The sequence below is a fragment of the Labrus bergylta genome, chromosome 21 (assembly GCF_963930695.1).
Source record: "Labrus bergylta chromosome 21, fLabBer1.1, whole genome shotgun sequence".
Taxonomy (NCBI): Eukaryota; Metazoa; Chordata; class Actinopteri; order Labriformes; family Labridae; genus Labrus; species Labrus bergylta.
The window spans coordinates 3,870,487-3,890,801 of NC_089215.1; the positions used below are offsets into that span (position 1 = coordinate 3,870,487).

A 20,315-nucleotide genomic window follows, 5' to 3' on the forward strand; every position below is an offset into this window, starting at 1 on the left:
TGATTTTGTCAGTGGATGTGAGGCAGTACGGGGAGCAGGTTGAAGAACAAGAGGAGAAATGGAGGAGGAAGGGAAGGTTGAAGGCAGACAAAGGGGAGAGAGAGGAAGGTGACGGGGAATAACCGGAGGAGGAGAGAAGAATGTGAAGCAGCTCAAAGGGCTTCGGGGGGAGGAGGTGGGAGGCGGGGAGTAAGTCAGAGCGATGAAGTGAGGGAGAACAGGAGCGACAGGTAGGACGTAAACCGGAGGAGTAGGAGGGGGAGACGGGAATTTAAAAAGAGAGGAGGAAGACGGGACGGCAGGAGGGGAGGGAAAAAATGACAAGGGGATATGGCTGGGATTTAAGCGAGGAGAGGGAGAGGAGACACAGGTAAAGGAAGGAGGAGCAGGGTAAACAGGCGGAGGCTTTTTAGGACCCAGAGGGAACGTAGGAGACCTAAGAAGCTTTGGAGCTAAAAACAGTTATCACAATTCACAAGAGACATAACACAAAAACAGAACAAGTGTTGGACAAGATGAAGAGACAAAAAAAAAAAGCAGAAACAGACGAATACAGACACAGTGAAGTGAACTTTTGATTGATGAAGGCGCAATGTTTCAGAAAGCTGCAGAAGCGAAGATTGTTGCACACCAGAGTCATGGGATTGCTTATCTCAGTCAATAAGCAAAAATAGATCTCTAAGTCGCCAGCAGAGAGAAGAACAACCACTCATGTAAAGTCAAAGTAAATGGACTTGGTACATAATTCTGGCTTCCTCTTGCATTAGGACATCTAGGGGGTCTTAGGTTTGCTAAGCTGCAAACTGGTTTAATGGAGAAGCTAAGAAGAAGAAGAAGAAGGATGAAAAGTGGGGATATGAGAAAGGCAGGACTTTATAAACAAAATTACCAAAGGGAAACCTAACACTGAAATAAATGTAGGGCTAACCTCCAAATTGCATAAAGCATGCAAACAGTAGACACTATATTATTAAAAATGACTTGATTAAGATAAAGATTTTCGAGAGCTTTCTTAAACTGTATGCAGCTCTTATATTACCTTTGAGCAATGCATTCTGGGACATTTTGCATCAACAAAAACATCAAAATCGAATGTCAGATTACTTTATAAAATAATACTGAATCTGATCCCTTTCAATGTTAAAGTTGGATTTTAACTTTTCTCGCATAAAGCCAAGATATCATGGAAGTTGAGTGATGTTAACACCAGCCAACATTTAAATACTAGAATTAAAACGATGCCGCTAAAAGCTAGCTTAGCATAAGACACTCTCATCTATAACCAAATCACAGACTGTAAAAATAAACTGTCGGCTTACAGTTGTAGAAAAGTAGAAGACTAAACTATAAGACTACAATTTTTTGTATGTAAACGTCTCTTTTTACTACAAGAAAAAGTTAACTCTGTGTTACAGTCCTGTGAAAAGAGCTGCATGGTCGGGGGGGGGGGGGGGGTTATGCTAACTCTTAAAGCTTGCTAGGAAGCTCTGGGTGTCCTAGAAGAAACAAGAGATATGCAACTCATGTTGGGGATTGTTAATACCAGTAGGGGGCACTGTAGTCTAAGTCAGCCTGAGCTCAGCGGCGAGGAGGGGGAAGGTGGAATTACCACTGAATCAGTACTGGATCCAGAAGCAATTAGTTAGCAAAAGGTAGCAGCTGGTTGAAATTGTTAGCTGGTTAGCTGTGCTTAGAGCTGGGGTTTTGGCTGAAGGAGTTAGTCACTCAGAAGCAAAAAAAAGGAAAAAGGTGGAGGAGGAGGAGGAGGCAGAGGAAGAGGAGGCTGGCAGTCTGCTGGTCTCAAAGCGGGAGAAGCTACAGTGGAGCGTAGAGGCTGGGAGGCTGGGAGAACCCAGGAGATGAGATACAGAACAGCTAACAGCAGTGACACAGAAGCATTATTATACACTGCACACTTTGGAAAAAAAGTGTTTCGTTTTCAACCCGTCTGTGAGCGTATTATGGGATAGAGCACATCATTAGAGTCACGTGTGCTTTTGCCAAATGAACACTCGCGGCAGGTTGAAAAGGCGGCACCCGTTTGAATAGTGTTAAAAGTGTATTGTTGAAGGCCAACAACATCAGAGCAGCACAAAGCAAGAGCCATGCATTTTATAATTCATTTGTTTTATCAGTTAAATGTTAGTTTCACTTCAAATCATCTTTGCAAAAAGATCATCTTTGCTTCCCTGTGATTGAAAGCAACAGTCAAATTGATCTTTGTGTTAACATGACATTCAGACACCTTATTGGACAGATTAGCGATGAGGCACAGTTCACAAGTTTGTCTTAGTTTGCCAGGCTCACGCTGTTCAAACATTTAACTGCAACACAGCGTATTTAGTGACTCATTTTACAGCTAATCTTAACACCTAAACAGTTCCTAGCTTAACGTGCCTGTTAGCTTGCAAACACGACTATTGGCCAGCTAACATTACAGCTAGCTAGAGGGGAAAAATGAAGACAGGATTTACGTCAATTTATGGAAAATATACTTCTTTAAATTCTCTGACAATAAAAATGCAAAACCCCCTTTTCTTGTTTCCTTCTATATATTTTTCAAGGTGCAATGTCGATAAAAGCTAGAACGCTAATGCTAGCTACTAGCTGTTGTCACCCTGAAGCTTAACTGTAGCTCATTGGTTATTTCCTCTTAAATAAAGAAAAGCTGAAAAAAGATTATGATTTGTCAGATTCTTTACATTTATACTTTTTTACACCTTTTAAAATAAATTAAACACTTCATGCTTTAGTGTAATTTCACTCGTGTGCAATACGTCAAGCAGATTTCTGTTTATTCCACATACTTTCTCGTGTTAACATTTTTAACATGTTTATTAGTATTTTAATAGTTATTTTTATTATGGCTTAACTTGTCACTGCTTTATATATAACTTATTGTAATTCATCTTATTTAAATTCCTTTAATATTCAATATTATCTCTTTGAAATGGAGCCAACCTGCAAAAGTTTTTCACATGCTAGCGCGCACGTTCAGAGTGACAATAAACATCTTGAGTCTTCAATCTTTAAATTAGGTTTAAGAGGTAAAATAAACATTTTAGCGTGTAATATCAGGGCCACATGTCAGCTGTGTAAATGTCTGAATGACTGTGAACGTTAAGTTATCCCAGTGCTGACCTCCACAGACTATCAGCTTCATAACTCGTAACACTCTGTACATTATAACCTGTAAGAAAAGGTGAAAACATCTCAAACTTCTGAAATGTGCCTCACGTGGTCCGTCAGAATCAGAACATTTTTTTAGCTGCGACATTTAAAATCGATTAAGAGGAAAGACAGAAAGTTAGACAGAGAGGAAGAATTGCCATGCTGCTTAAAGCGAGCATGCTATCATTCTAAACTGGTATAATTATGTTTTTATGTATCTTTAACAGCATATGACACAAGTTAACAAAAAGAGGGGGAGTCTTTTTAAACTTGTGACATACACATAGACATAAATTGTCAAACCAAATCATGAAACAGCGCCTATAACCCATCTGAAAACGTATAATTAACATTCTAATCAATAAGATGATCGATACATTAATCAGACGGGACGGAGACACCGCTTCATTTAAGGCTTACATTCACTTCAGGATCATGCTTTTGAAACAGTCACATTTATTTTAAAGTGTCATGCACCCAAAGTGGTACAGATTTATCAGAAGTTTTAATAAAGTATTATCAATAATCACCCAAAAAAACTATCATATGCCTTTAAGGCTCCAATGACTAATTTTTTGGAAGTCTGACTGGGGTGACTGCTTGAAATAGACGACTAATGCTATCACTACCTCACGGTCCATTAACCGCAGTGAGCTCAATGAACCTGCTCGAGCAGTAAGGCACTTTGCTTTTCAATTTAATTAGTGTCCATTGTTTTGGTCAAGCCTGATTGGTTCTGTATTAGTTCACAGTCAGGTCTGACTATCTGGCTGAGAGAGGAGGTGAAGAAGGGAGAGGGGATAGACTGAGAGATAGACTGAGAGTTCAGCTAGGGTGGGCTACACTTTACCATCGGACTGATCCGGGAATACTGCGTTATCATCGGCAAAGCAGCGTGTGCCTGAAATGTTACCGTAGTCAAATATGGGCCCTTCCAGCAAAGTCACAATATCCAACCGATTGATCTTAGTCAGCACCGCGGTTAGAGCGTCCGCTAGAGAGGAGAGAGACAGAGAAGCTTTATTCACAGGAAAACTTCTAACATGTAACTTTGTATTTCCACAAGACTGACTCATTTCATTCATAAAGTAGCGACTGAAATGTGTTTTGTAATACCCCAAAGTGTCAGCAAGTAGAAGAAGACCTGGGTTTAAAACAAGGCAGCCATATCAGGATCATTCTTTAACTCAAACACGTTGCTTACTTGTGGCATTTTTACCGTCCCTGTGCACCCATTTCTTTAGGAGCATGAAGCTCTGTGCTGTCAGGGAGTTGGGGTTCTCCACTCTGATGAAGTTGATCTCGTCCACAGAGAAATCCAGCTCCCTGGCCAGCTCTGCAACAGCAACACAAAACACACTTTTTAGAAACCATGAATATGTTTGGTCACATCTCAAGGCTTGAGAGTATCATTTCCAGTGAGGTAACATGTTAAAAAAGTCTGGCCGGCTTCTGGGTGAATATCTATTAAAAGGGACATATTATGAGAATTCCACTTTCACAGTGTTTTTGAACATATATTTGGGTAACCTGAGTGACAAAATGTGAAATAAACCCATCCAGTCCTTTGTTTGTGGTCTGAATAAGTCTTATGTCTGAACAACACAGAGGAAAATGCTCCGTTTCAAATGTGCTCTCCTTGTGATGTCACAGTGGGATTCTGGTCAAATAAATCCCCTCCCCTCCCCTGGTATCTCCACCCATGGACTCCACCCCCAGCCTAGAACAAAACTTTTGCACAAGTCCGCCATTTTTTAATTCTATACAGGGAAGACTCAGGGGGAGGCTCATTGCATTTAAAGAGACACACACACTGAAACGGAGCGTTCTGAGAGAGCTGGTTTATACAGGGTCACAAACCTCCTCTGGTGCTTGATTCATGTTATATTCTGACCAAAGCACAGCACAGATGTTTCATTTAGACCACAGGGGGACTGTTTGAAAAGGTGGAGAAGGGGGATAACATGTCCTCTTTAAGCTCAGTGGTGTGGTGGTGCCTAAAGAAGTGGCCCATCCAGCAGAGGATAATCAGCTTCTGTTATAAATAGTGGCATGTAAGACTCCTTCTGAATATTTAGTCAGTGCGTACTAGCCAATTAGAGACAGAGTACTAGAGCCATCACTCACATAACAATTTATATCCTTAGTCATAGAGACTTTCTGCTCGTACCGAGAAGCAGACTGGTTATAACATTTACTTCAGCAGAGAACATAATGTTCATCAGATTTACTGGTTCACTGCAGCTCTGCAACAGGAACACACATTAAATATGGATGACATGACTTTTCTCTTATGAGCACTCACTACACGGGAAAGCTACAGGCACACAACTTCAACATTCACACTCATACACACTGTTCACACACACATTACACACACTGGGTGACGCCCACTCACTCACACACACACATGCAGGCAGGCTCGGGACAGTTGCTGCAGTGCAGGCGGTCAGGCTTGGACTCATCTGCAGAGGCCACACCCTTCTCTACTCGAGTGTGCCATATAAATGAAATCATCTGAATGCCTCTTAAACACCTCAAATTAAAAAACAACACCACATTTAAAACCACAAATACACTACTATAGAAGCTTTTTGGTATAAAAGTTAATTACAGGTTTATAATCTGTGTTATCTATCGTCGTATCATGAGGTTTGTATGTTTGTATCTTAAGAATTGAACTGCAAAATAACAATTTAATATATTCTCACTTTTATGTTGTGTCATAGTTATGATGATGTAGGAGACCATAAACAACACTGCAGTACTGCGAAGTCAAAACGCATTATACTACATGTCCACCAGGGGGCAACAAACACTGTAAAACCAACAGTTTGAAGCTGGGATCAGTCCTGCTCCTTCTTCTCATGTGGGTGTTTAAGTGAACACGATTCATTCTGTTAGGTTCAAGACATATATTGATAGATATTTTTTAAGAAATTAAATATTGACGACTCTCAGAAGTGCATGTTGTAGTTGTTGTTTGGATGCTGAACTGAGCAGCAGTGCAAAAACATCTCGTTATTCTAACATCCTTTCATGCTTGTTTCTGAGTGTTTTATAGCGTAGAGAAAGTGACATGTGTGTAGACTCACCAGTCCAGCTGAGTCCGAGGTGGTCGGCTACTATCGCCATGCGGAGGTCTGTTCTCTCACAGGGACTCTGGGGGCCTGTGTGAGGGTGCAGGTGAGGGCAGGACAGAAATAGTTACAACATGATAATATGACAACAATATCCAAATGATAAAAAAAATAAATGTTGGTGTAAATCAGAGATCCTACAAAATGCCCACAGAGGGGATCAATGACGTATAACTAAAGAAACAGATTGGGATTGTGAACTGAAAGTTTGTCTGTTTTAGATTCTAAACTTTGATGTTTTTGACAATAATACCTTTTAAATGCAGAAGTAATGAATTCCTAGTTAAGTAGACTTTCTATCTCTTGTCATTTGTACATCAGTGTCAGTGACTGGAAGAACACTAAGACTAACTTTAGCTCACCGTCCCAGGTCTTACTTCGAGGAAAACAAAACGTTATTTCTGGCCAGACTGTCCTCACTTTCTCAGTGTTTGCCTAAAAGACATACTTGAACATTTTGGGAAGTAAGCTTCACTTTTGTTTGCTGATAATGATGAGAGTGACCAATAGCACGTCACTTGTAATCAAAGTAAGTTGGAACACTGTTAGCGATAGCTTAGCATTAAGTCAGCAAGCCTCACTCAGTATCATAGGGATGAAACGATACGTCCAATAACATTAAAATCTATATAAATATATAAATATTAAATTGATTCCACAGTAATATATATTTAGAAACATTTGATTTAGGACTGAATTTTAAATCCGTCTTCATAAAAAAATATTTCACTTTCCACGTTCCTCTATTTTGTACAGGCGGCTGCTGTTCTACTGATTTAACTATAGACTAAAATAACGACTTTAATATTGAAATCTCAGATTATTCACCCCTTAATGTGGCCCTAATAATCCTTTGTGCATATCTGTATAAAAATAAGTTAATCATATAAAATCCTGAACCCACTATCGTGATATGTATCGTATCATGAGTTTGCTGATTGTTACAACTCTACTGTATAAAGTGGCGAACCAGTATGAGTTATATTGACGTGTTTTGTTTAATTGTATTAACTGTATATAGGGGCTATGGTTTTAAACCTTGAGACATGTATTATAGAGCTTTGTGCTGAAGATGTCCATAGTGTCTTAAATAGACTAGCCTTCATACTCTGGCTGATGAACAGAACTTCAAAGAGGAAAATAATATAATTATTAAAATGTTTGCCCTTAAGTCACAAATACTTTAATTCTAGCACTACTGAAGAACATTATTGAGGCAGCTTATTATACAAAATCTAAAGTTTGAGGATCTGTGAGGCCAGAAAAAGTTCAAACACAAATCACATTTACAAAAAAATTAAATGTTTGATGTAAGTAGTTTAAGTATTAGTACTCAGGTTCAGAGAGTTAGAGAGTTTTCTATCACATCACTATCCACAGACAATCTACCATCAGGCAACATTTCCTCCCACTGATAAAAGCAATTCACAGCTTTAACTTGAAATCAAATCTAGTCCAGCTGCATCGTGTTTTCCACCACGTTGAGAATAATCGACTGCACTGAACCACTCCTTCGCAGCTGAAATCCTGTGATTGTCAAGTTTAGCCAATGAATTGTTTTCACAGTGTCTTTAAAGATAACAAAAAAGAGTTCCACCAAATGATGTCTACAAACCAGGCAAGCAGACCAAAACAGTCATGAACCCCCCCTCCCCCCCCCCCAAAAAAAATATATTCTACTGGTCCTTATTATGTTGAGCATGAAGGAAGTGAGAGGTGTGAAGTCATGTGGTGAGGTGCAAGGCTAGCCTAGCTTAATCTGGCTAGTAAATGAAAGTGAGAAGGTGTGTGTGGGTAGCCTTTAGGACCTCACAATAACAGGGATGCATACTGAGGCCAGAGATATACTTGCTTTTTAACCCTTCAATGGATTACACAACTGGCTGTATTATAAACATTTATCTTAACATACTTGGCTATGTACTACGCGTGTTACTGGAGGCCGCCTCTAGAGGGCGCACCAGAGTGATCAGGCCATGTGCAATCCCCCTGATGTCCAGGATGCACTGGCTGTAGAACCAGCCATTGTAGTGTCGTTCAACCTAGCAACAGGCAAAGAGCTGGAGCTGAGGCAGACTCGTCCATCAGTCAGATCAACCACGTTCGTTATCATGAATAATGCTTAGCTTAAATATAATCAAAACGGGGGATTTTTTTTTTTTTTTTAAATCAGCATCTGTACAGTGTGTAACGGATGAGCTATTCATACCAAATTAGGTTTTTGTACCAGGCTGTAAAAAGAAGCATGGACGCAGCTTTAAATGCTATCGATTGTTTAAGTAAGAGACTATGATGTTTTAACATATAACAGGAAATGCGCACAGGGCAGCCATTATGTGCACAGGAATGTGTAGTTCAAAGCAAGTATATCAGAAGCTTAACTCTTAACTTAAATGTGCGTTCTTGCAACCTATGCTGACAACTAAAGTTGAAGTTTCTGCACCTATTCAATTATGCAGCAAAGCTCTTACTAGCAATTGTATCAATAACCCGCTAATATAGCAGATTCACCAACGTTCCTATCCTTCACTTATTTCAAACGTCAAACTACATGACATAAGACTATTAAGGCAACCTGAAATGTCTTGTAGGATCCAAGGACAGATTTAAGTAATTCAATAAGAGTCTCTGCGTCTTAGCCTTTCCCTCTTGCTCTAAGTCAGACAGCACAGGACACAGATAACAAGAATGAAAGGAGGAAGTAGAAGAAGTAGTAGTTGTAGAAGAAGAATTGACAGCTACACTTACAATGTCACGTCACAAATCACCCACAACGGCTACATGCATCTCATAGAGAAAGATAAGGTACAAGTTTTTAGAAAGAGTTTACAAACTAGTCTGGTTCTCCGTGACAGGAGCCGTGATTGGTTGATCAACCTGACTCCCTTCCTCCTTCTCCATCTGCTTTTGCTCTTTTCTTCCAAGTGTCCGCCTACTCTTCCTCCTGCTCCGCCTCATCCTCTCACTGCTGGCCTGCTCAACCTCAGCTCTCACATCTCTAGCAGATGGTGTTGATGTGGTGGTGCTGGTGGAGGTGGAGGTAGAGGTGCGTGAAGGGCGAGAACTTCTAGATGCTCTAGATGGTTCTGACAAGGAAGTGTTCCCGGTAGTGCTGAGGCTGCGGCTCTCGTCTTCCTCAGTTGGCAGTGTTTTCCCCTCTAATTTTGTTTCAGCCTCCCTGGGAAAGGTTTGGTCCAAAAGATTGGCTCCCTGACTATTCACAGACCTTGTTTTAAAGTTTTTTGGGACTACTGTACAGTTTTTTGGCCCTGTCTTGTTTGTGCTACTTCTACCTGGGATTTTCCCCACACTGTACCTGGGTTCAGTGCTTGATCTACATTGAGACAGTTGAGTATTACCCTTGGTAGTTTGAATGTGCCTATTGTTAGCCAAAAACTTAGTTCTAACTTTTTTTTGCTCCTTAGGACAAGAGGAGCGTTTCATGGCTTTCATTACTGGGATTCTAGATTTAGGAAATAAATTCTCAAACGGGTCTACTCTTTCCCTGACCTTATGCATTGCATGTCCTCTTAAGTGGAGTGTATTGACCTTGTCTTGTGCCCGATCTTTAACTATTGGTTGACTTTGACTGCATAGTTTGCGGCCGGGTAGCCTCACTGGTAACCTGGATTTGCATATCTTTCCTTTGACCTCTTTGGCTCCTGTGTTTGTTATTGCTACATTAGTAAAAGTAGTGCCTTCCTTGCTGTTCTCCTCTAGCTGGCTAAAAGATGCTTCTATTCTGCTGACTTCCCGCAGAGTGGGTCCTGAAGAGGACAACAAGTTATACACAATACTGCCACTCTGTACATCTTCTGAATGGAAATACTGAGATTTAGGATTACTGCTACTTGAGGGATTTGTATTCTGTTGTGTAGTTGTAGAAGAATCTGTGCTTTGGTAATAATTGTTAGGATTTTCAGAGGTCCAATCCAAACAGTCCCTTTGTTTGGTGGTACCTGAAGGAACTCTGTTATTTAAGTAATAATCTGTGATACCTGATGCAAAATTACAATAATCTGTATGGTGTGAGGTTACAGAATAAGAACTATCTACAGTTGTTCCTGAGGTAATGTTATAATGACCAAAGGTGCTATTTGAAGGGTCAGAGGTTTTATCGGATGATAACTTGAACCCTGTTTTAAATGTGGTGAATGTAGGCTCAGTGTTGGAAGTTGAGTTTCTACATGTGCTGTAAATGTCTGATGCAGGTGATATTTCTAGTTGGACAGTAGTTGTCTGAATGGAGACTTGAGGGATTAAGGTGTCTGTAGGAGGATAAAACTGATCACTGTGATGTAAGGAGGCATCTACCTCTGAGTCCCTGACCCTGTACCTGCCCGCTGAGAAGAAATGCTCACCAATCTGAAAAAACTGGAGCCTCTCCTCAACCATGTCCCTCTTGCTCATGTCAATCGCACCACTGCGTGTCATCTCAAACATCTTCCCTTCATGGAAGGGAAATGGGTTTGGCTCGCTCGTCGGCGTGCTATCGTCCGTTGGTGTTCGGGCTGGGGTAGTGTCTGGTGTTGTTGCCTGAGACTGTTCGTCCACGGCCAGTCCAAAAGGCTTAGGCTCACCATTGCTTTCCTTTGCCCCTCCCATGTCAACAATTTCTTCTTCTCCATCTTTACTGGACCAGGGGTCAAAGTCCAGCCCTTTAGTAGCCACAGTCTTAAAAGGAGAATTAAACTCTTCTTCTAATTTATAACTGAAATAAGTGTCTGAAAATCCCTCTTTATCTGAGGGTTTCTGTTCCTCACTTTTAACCCCATCCTTACTTACACCATCAGGGGTCTCCCCATTTGAAGCGGTATCTTTTTTAAAAGCGTCTTTGGGACATTCCTCTGGGGTTTTCTCCTCTTCAATAACTTCCAGTTTGGTTGGAGGAAAAGAGCGGTCAGTTGACCTATATGTATCTGTTGCCCAGACATCTCTCCGGCTGTCTGGAAGACCATACAACCGTAAATCTGCCTGCTCGCACAGGCCGTCATCCTCATCCTGTAGCTCATAGCCATCTAGAGAGTCTATTTCTGTTGCGTCTGTGTCATGGGAGAATTCAGCAGTTGTGGCTATTGAACAGTCCGTTATTGATTGGTCATTTCCATTTTGTTCATATTCATAGTCCTCCCCTTTGCCATTTGAACCTTTAGAACCATTAGAACCATTGGATCCATTGGAACCATTGGATCCATTGGATCCATTGTTACCACCATGAGGTTCTTTGTTGTTTCCATTTTTGTCATGTTTTTTGGATTTAGATGCCTTTTCCTTCTCCTTCCTTTTCTCCTCCTCCTCCCCAGAAACTTTGGAAGTTATTTTCTTACAAGGAATTGGTTGGAACATTGACTCATCATCCTCAGCATTTGATTGACTGTCATCTTCCCCAGGGAGCACAGGCGTTGGGGGTTGGATACGGATAATTGGCTCGGTCAGCAGATACTTGTCATGTTCTTCCTGCAAGTTCACCTCCATCATTTCTGTCTCAGTCTCTGACGAGGCGCAGGAACCCTTTCTTTCTGGATCAGAATTTTCTGAAGCTGAGTCCAAAGGGGGAGGGGGCGGGAACTCAATATATGCAACACCTTTGTCTTTTGAGGCTTCTTGCTGCTCCTGCCTTGAAATTTGATCATTCCTGATACTGTCTGTTGTTTCTTTTTGGATGAAATTATTACTTAATTCCTGCTGGTTATCATTTTTTGTTTCTTGCTCATTAGCATTAGCAAGGTCTGCTTTAGTGTCATCGACACTTGTTTTGCTTTCAGGTAAGGCCTCTTTAAAAGAGAAAACAACTCTGCCTTGATCATCTTCCTCTGATTCTTCAGATACCTCCATTATTGGGCTGGGTTTGCCGGGCATAAATCCCATAAAGCCATCAAGGGTTCTGGACGTGAGGTCATAGCTGACTTCCTCAGAGCTGGGTGTCTCTGGTGTAAGGGGACTTTTCCCTGAGCTATCTATAAAAGAGACCTGTTCTAGTGTGTCATCATCTGGACTAATGGGGCTGAGCGCTGAGTTTGATTTCTGTTTGACCGTGTACAGTGCCCCTTTGGCCTCTCTCTCTGCCTGCCTTCCGACCTGGACACTGACATAGACGGGCAAAGTTTTGATGCCCTTGAAATTCTCGTCGGTGGTTAGGGCAGCTGGAGGGGTTATGACTTGCTCAAGTGTTTCTCTAGGGCTTGCAAGATTATTGGAGTTAGAGTCTTTGGGTGCATTATCCAGAATTTCAAAAGTCCGACTGTCATCTGTCTTAGCTGGGCTAGTCACCGGACTTGTCTTGATTTTACTCTTAGATAATGTAGGTATCTGTGAGGGTTTAGTTATTGTCTGTTTCTTTGTCAAGTCGTTATCTAACGTAGAAGACAATCTGACAGGTATTTGGGATTCTGTCTTTTTCCTGAGGTTTTTGTTGATCTGTTCTTCTGTGTCTGCTTTCGTCACCTCAGCTATTACTTCTCTGGACACTGATTCTCCTTTTGTGACTTGCTGATACTTTTTCTGCTCACTTTCTTTTTCAAGCTTCCTTGTAATATCACCAACAACGGGTGTCTGGATTTTCTGACCTCTAATGCTTTCTTTGATTTCCTGAGTACCACAAGAACTGATATCTTTCTCTATAGTCATCGCTTTATTAATTTCAGTTTCCTTTGTTTGTTTTTGTGAGGCCTCTGGGATGTTTTTGTTTGGCAACTTATCTCCCGTAGGTTTTGGGAATTTGGGTGAAGATACTAAAGTCTGTTTTTTGCTGTCTGTGGCAGCACATATGTTCTTCTCAACATCCTTTTTCTGGCTTCCTTCTTCTGATGTTTCAGACACTTTAGACCCTTTTGCTCCTGCAAATGACTGATAAACAGGAAGTCTACTCTCCTGTAATTTCTTTACTGAAGGCTTTGGCTGCACTGGGGGAGGAATTTTGGTTGGACTGGTCTGACTTTGTTTCTGGGCCTCAGCTTCAAACTTCATTCTCACAGCACTGACTTTTGATGTGGATTTTTCATGAGCAGGGGAAGAAGGTTCAGACTCACTAGTTTTAATTTGCTGTTTAATTTTGTCCTCACTTGTACGAGACACCATGCTTTTATGTGGACTACTAGGTAAACTAGTACTTTTCTGTTCTGTTGAAGTAGAACTGACAAAAATCTTGCCAATCGACGGCTCCCTGAGTTTACTTTTACTGAGTACCTCATCTCCTGCTTTAGGTTTCTGCTGTGTTTTCTCAGGGCTACTGCAGGCTGAGTTAGGCCAAGATCTCGGTTCCTTTAGCTCTCGTCTCACTGGCTTTTTCTCAGGGGACTGCAGCTCGACATTGAGCTTCTCTGTTTTGTCACGGAAAAACTGTGATACCTCACTTAGCTTCTCTTCAGCTTCCTTTACAGTTTGATCCACCCTATCCTCATAAAGGAGCTTATCCCTGCTCCTGTCGTGTTTATCCTCGGTAAATCGCATCCAAACTGCATGTTTGGGGCTGCCCTGTTCTGTGGAATAATGGAGCACTGTCACCTTATCGAACTGAGATGGATCATCCCTGTGCGAGAATTTCCCAGACTCTCTTTTGGGGATTCCTTGCTGCTGACTGAAGCTCTCGCTACCACGGCTACCACTCTCCTCAGAAACCAGGTGACGGTTTCTGTCAGGCCCAAGTGCTGAATCCTCTGTGTCAGAGTGAGACAGCGATGATGCTTCAAGTTTTTCTGAGAGAAGCATTTTCTCAGCAAACCTATATGACTCGCCTCTGATTTCTGATAGCTCATCATCACAGTATTCTATGGAGTGCTGGCTCAATAGTTTCAGGGCTTTATATGAATCATCTGCCATCAGCTGAGCAGAGCTTGGGCGACTATCCTCCTCCTGAGATACTGGGGTGTTAACACGAGATGTTTCCAGGAAGGAAGGCAGGGATTCCTCTGCAGTGAGCTCCTCTTCTTCCTGTTGGGCCTCATCATAATCAGTGATTTCCCTAAATCCATGGTCCCCTTTGTAGACATAAAGCTCAGGGTGTTTCTTGGTTTCTCTGATAAAAACCTCAGTTGGCTCTGCTGTGCTGTGGCCCTTTTCGATATGAACCTCAATAATCCTTTCAACTTTGGGCTTGGATTTAATGTCTCGGTCTAGAAATCTAGGAGTCAGCTCATCACCTTTGACTGAGTCCTTGCTAGCTTTGTGTTCAAAAAGGCCTGCCAGTTCTTTAGAGGGATCCCTACCTGACTGGAAAGCTTTCATGATATCTCTAACTGACATACCTTCCTCTATCATTTCTGCCCCATCAGTCAGCTGGGGCTTGTGATAGACCATTCTAGTAGTAGTAGTAATATGAGTTTCCTCTTTAAGACACATACTTTTGCTCATCATGGAGTCGTCTTCAGGCATCATTGTCTGTAAGGCTTTTATGGAACTTGTTGAAGCTACATCTGGCTCTATTGATGGAAAAGCAGATGCACCCTCTTCCATGAGCAAAGGCTCACAAAGATCATCAGGCTGGTCATAGCTCCTAATGTGGACTTCTGTTCTGCTTTCACTAACGCAGGGAGGGATGGGCGAATCTGTGAATAAAGGCTTAGGTCCTGTACTCTCTGCACTCTGAGGAGCAGAGGGTGTCTTTTCACTACGGGTCTCAAACCCACTGTCTGACAGTGGACTCTTATCCTGTTCATGAGACAGGTCCTCGGGTGATTCCAAAATAGTGTCTGGCCCCTGATATGCCTCAGCAAGTTTACTTAAGTCCTTCTCTGAGGGAGACCTCAGCATGCCTGAGACTGGTGGAGGCATTTTGAGTTTGTGCTCTTGTATCGACATTGATGGTTTTAGAACACGTTTCTGTTTCTCTTCCCCTTCCCCTTTCCTCTTTGTCTCCTCCTCGTACTTACATTTCAATTCTGTCATTTTGGAGAGAGAGCTCGCGCCGATGTCATTTGTTAAGAAATCTACAACTTTGGCCAACTCTAAGTCTTTGCTTGACATTGACTGATGTCTGAGAAGAAGTTTGCCTTCATCAAAAGAAGAGAAATAGTCTGAAATGGCACTTCTTTGTGCCTCCTCAATCTCATCTCTGGAAAATTCCTCCCATTCATCCTCTGAAGCTCTCTCTTTACCTGCAATTACCTTACCGTCACTCATGATATCCTTCTGTAATATCTCGCTGACTTTCACTAAATCTTCTTTCACTTTCTCCACTAGACTAAATGGCTCCTCGTCTTCTAACTTGGTCTCTTTAGGAGTGCCAATATGTGATGTTTGTACAGTTTTAGCTGCTGTCTGTGGGTCTGTCTGAAGGATAGCTGTCATTCTGATCAGATCTTCTTTCATGTCTGCTACATCTTTTAATATCTCTTGGTTGGAAGTTGCAGTTGTGTGGATGATGGGCGGCGTGATAAATGGCGGGGATTTCATTTGGGAATTTATTTTTGATGCTGTGACACAAGAGGCTAAAGAGGAAGAGGGCGAGGAGGGACGGGCACGATCAGGCAGTGCCATTTTGAGAGACCCTGGCCCTGGTTTTTGAGGGGTATCTGGAATGATGTTAACTAGTGAATACACAGGTACAGTCACTGTATTAGAGACGACTGCCGGGCTGGACGTGGCAGGTACAGATCTCAGAGAACCATAGCCAGAGCTTGCTGTTGGAGACCTTCGCGAGGAGGACCTTGATTTAAGAGTACCATATCCTGACACAGAATATGAGTCTATAGCTTCATTTATAGCTGCACTGACACTGGATGTTGCTGCCTGTGTCGTGGCCTGTATCCTCTCTTGGAGGCTGCTGCTTCTCTCTGAAAGATGGCGAGAAGAAGGGGAAGAGGGCGTGGAGGAGGAGGATGGATATTTAACAGGCGAGAGCGATCCATTCATCATGGACACTTCTGAGGAAGCAATGGTTGTCTGCCCGCTGGAGGAGAGAGATGAGAGGGTTGACCTCCCACCTCTGGATGAGAGTGTTGAATCCACAGAGGTTTTCAAAGGGGACAAGCTGGAGATGCTTTTAACCGGAGAAAGTTTAGGTACCCCTGCATCTGTTCCTACTGTGGACCCCAGGGCAGTTTTAAATGGCAGATTAGAACTGTACATGTCGTAAGGTTTCTTTGGCGATGTTGGAGCAGTGAATGGAACTGGTACAGAACCATTTGGTATTGAGTGAAGTGGGGAAGTCCTTGATGTGTATGCTGAAGCAAGGCTTTTGATTGATGCTGGATCTGTGGCAGGTTTGGAAGGGCTTCCAGAGGACACAAGATTGGCAGACCCCTGGACAGGATATTGGCCCATTTGGACAACGGTTTTAATAGGTGAAGGCATAGTCCTGTAAGACCTTATAGGAGATGAGGACACTACCTCACTAACAGATTTAACTGGAGTTGACAAAAGAGGTGGTTGTGGTGGAGCTCCAAGGGTTGCTTTGATAGTTGAGCGGCATGCAGGTGAAGGGGAGGAGAGGGGCCAAGTAGTTTTCAATGGAGAAGCAGCTGGTGAGCCGGCCGGTGAATCGGTAGAGGCGAGGGAACCCCCCACTCCGACTGGCCTTGTTTGACCAGGGACGGTAATAGGAGCAGTCGACCATGGTGGGAAAGGTCTGGTTGGAAAGACAGGTTTGTGAGGGTAACCAGCAGGCAGTGTTCTTGCTGTTGTGCTTCGCTCAACTGCTGTTTCTTCAGATGGAATTGTAAAAAGTAATGGGAAAGAAGGAATGGGAAAAATAATAGAAAGGATGCAGAGTAGTAAAGATAAAATAATGTTGGGAAAAGAAATGAAGAAAAAAATGTTGAAAGAGGAAAAGATCAGAGGAGGAACATTTGGTCAGTGACGCAGTCCTGGTATCAAGGAGGGAAAAACAGCAGTTTTATGAAGTGCTGAGATAAGAAATTTGAGTACTGATTTAGGATGGGTTTATGAAAAGAATCAGTTGTGTTCCTGTGTGATTCAGGATTGGGAGAAGACTCAAACAACAGCAACAACAACAGCAGCAGCAACAACTTAATGAATAAACTCAATGAAGCACATACAACAGCAAAGTAAAATTCCAAAGACGATGACGTTGACCAACAATTGACAACAGAAAAATGGCAGGACAAATGCTTGGGATTGACATAAAAACAACTTCTCTCTTTGGACTTCAGATGTTCTGAAATCAAGGTATAGATTCTGGCTCTAATTTCAATCCGCTTATTAGAGTGCCTTTTATCTGTTTGTCAAAGAAATTACATATTGACAGACTCCCCAAAGTCAATTTAGAAAGTATGACACCATAAAGCCAAGGGCTACAAAAGTTTCAATTTTCCTTACAAACAGAATATGACAAAATGTGTTTTCCAAGACCTTAGTTTTGGGCCATTTTGTCATGCAAAAGCAATAAGAACTTGGTGACAAGCAGAGTATGACAAACTGAAAGAAAAACCTGAAAGAAAGCCAAACTCAAGATCTCCTAGCATGCATTTTGTCCCACAACAAGCTGCTACATCGCCCCAAAGACCAAAAAGAGTTTCAGACTTAGAGGGGACAAATGAAGATTCAAATTTTACTTTGACCTCTTTCCCCAAACGCTTTAGAAATGATATCAGCAAGTCAAAGAAAAATTTTGATGGTGCTGCATTTACAACCTTGAAAAACTCTGCAGTGGAAATCAACCAAACAAATCCAGGAGTACAACTCACAACGTGGGCAAGCACAGCACAGAAACTTAAAAACCACTCATTTACCCATGCAAAAATATGTACCATGTTGTCAACAGGCATGTGAACAGTGCATGTTATGTAGGATGAAAAATACGCATTTATTACATAGAGTAAGACACATCTATCTACATATTAATCACGCAGGTTTATTACAGGTTGATTAAACTTGTTAATAGACTACCTTATCTTATTGTATTCATCAAAGGGTTTGTTAGTGAAAATGTCAAACTCACTCAGTGCAGGCTCGGCCAGATAGCTGTAGCGCTTACGTAAGGCTAGGGATGCAAAGGTATGACGTCGCTCTGGCTTTTCAGTCTGCAACAATAGCAAACAAAACATCAGTTTTACGTCAAGCTACTTTGTGTAGTTCTGCCAAATGAGCAACATCTGGACCGTATAATTTGAAACCAAGCAAACCCAATAGTCTGCATTAGTTGGTGTTAACAAAAAGAGTTGCATATCGCAACACCAAATCATCCTTTTAAGAGGGTTTATTCCCCTTAGTTCTTTATTTTTTCAAGAACTAAGAGCACTTATTACGAATAGTGTTAACAAGCAAAGCGGTTTCAAATTAGCTTAGAGATATGACTTAAAACTTGAATTTATAGGTACCTCAAAGTACAAATAATCAGTTCTTAAGTAATGTGACTAAATTTTAAATCTTGCCACTTTTATCACATGTTAAGGAACAGAAGGGATAATAATTGGCTTTAAAACAAATGGTTTGTCATATCTAGAATATATCATGCAAAAATTGAGCAGCTGAAGGTCGCATTGAAAAAGTAATGCTTGAATTGCTCTGATAAAAGCGGGAAAAAATAATGCTATGATGAACAGAGCAGGGCCATTATAAATCTAGCGCAGAGGAAAGCACATGGGTGGGGAGGGTGTGGTTTACCTCATCCTCGGCATCTGACTCCATTTCCTGGTTCCCAAGATGCATTGCAGAAACAGGGGGGAGTAACATAATGGAAAGCAGGGGGAAAAGAAACATCAGGGTGTGAAAAAGGAGTGATTGACAGAAGCTCCAACGCAGAGGAGAAGCCACTTAAGCAAACTCAGCATACAAAAATAATAAAACAAGTACTAAACACCAAAAAAAAAAGCATAAAGCGGCGACACTCAGAAGCAAAAACAGCAAATGAAGACAAGCAACGTCACACAAAAAAAGCCTTTGCACAAAAGCCCTCAGCCAAAAGCACGGCATTCAAATCAAAAGAGAGGTATAGGAACAAAACGAAACAGCCAATGAAGAGAATCCACTGTAAAGATAACCCGTATAAATATAAATATATATATATACAGAGAGGCTTTAAACAGATAAAAGACACAGGGGCGGCGGTTTGGCCAAAGTCTTTCTCTGTCTTTCATCTACCAGTGTTATTGGGGCTGAAAATATCCCAACCGTGAGTATGGTTATGGAGGTGACAACAGAAAATGGTTAGTTTGGACAACCTTACCTTTTTCATAGCAGGAAGTGTGATGTTAAGGTTGCACACGGCGGTTTGCGGGAGGCCCTTTGCCGTCCTACATTCCTTAAGGAACGTAAGACGACCGCAGGGCTCCTGGCTGGGATCTCTCACCTAGAGAGAGAACATTGCTTCTTTATGAACCTCACTATTTTATTTTTCATTTTTTTCCACATTTGTTTATGAAGGAGTGAACACGAGTTCTTTCTACTCGACAGACGCTGTATTTCAGAACAACTGCTTTGTATATTAGTGAGTATGTACTATGTAAGCTAACTGTCTTTTAAGGTAATATAGCACAGAAAAGAAGAGGAAGCCCTTGTGAATGGTACAGTTAGAGATTATTTTCCATTGACATTAAGGCTGTGCACTAGCAAGAATCAAGGGATATAAAATGTATCATGACACGGGAGTAGAATCAATATAATGCTGTATATTGCAAAAATGTGCACAAGCTGATATACTGCATTTCTAAAAATGATTCTTAAAGAGGACATATTATGACAAATCCTCTTGTACAGTGTTTTTGAACATTTATTTGGGTAACCTGAGTGTCTACTGACCCACAAAATGTGAAATAAACCCATCCAGTCCTTTGTTTGTGGTCTGCATAAGTCTTACAACACAGAGAAAAATGATCCATTTCAAATGTGCTCTCCTTGTGATGTCACAGTGGGATTCTGGTAAAAAAAAAAACAACCTCCCCTCCACTGATATCTCCACCCATGGACTCCACCCCAAGCCTAGAACGAAACATTTGTGCAGGTCCGCCATTTTTATTCTTGCTAGCGAAGGAGTGATGTCTACCAGAAAACTCAGGGGGCGGGCTCATTGCATTTAAAGAGACACACACACCAAAACGGAGCGTTCTG

The 20,315-nt window shown here is 41.6% G+C and overlaps 1 protein-coding gene across 45 annotated transcripts in view; it reads right to left on the minus strand.

The window, feature by feature from the left end:
* Window positions 1-20,315, minus strand: part of LOC109992409 (ankyrin-3-like) — a 158,903-nt gene that overhangs the window by 9,342 nt on the left and 129,246 nt on the right. For 27 of the 45 annotated variants that reach the window (XM_065949374.1, XM_065949368.1, XM_065949360.1 and 24 more), the window contains 6 exons: window positions 19,435-19,557; window positions 18,873-18,899; window positions 18,208-18,289; window positions 6,267-6,341; window positions 4,376-4,507; window positions 4,022-4,165 (listed from right to left, as the gene is read on the minus strand). In XM_065949374.1, coding sequence (XP_065805446.1) covers window positions 4,022-4,165; window positions 4,376-4,507; window positions 6,267-6,341; window positions 18,208-18,289; window positions 18,873-18,899; window positions 19,435-19,557 — 583 coding nt within the window. Of the gene's footprint in view, window positions 1-4,010; window positions 4,166-4,375; window positions 4,508-6,266; window positions 6,342-10,672; window positions 16,734-18,207; window positions 18,290-18,872; window positions 18,900-19,434; window positions 19,558-20,315 lie in introns of those variants that run through there. The other 18 variants (XM_065949362.1, XM_065949369.1, XM_065949378.1 and 15 more) reach the window with 11 other exon arrangements.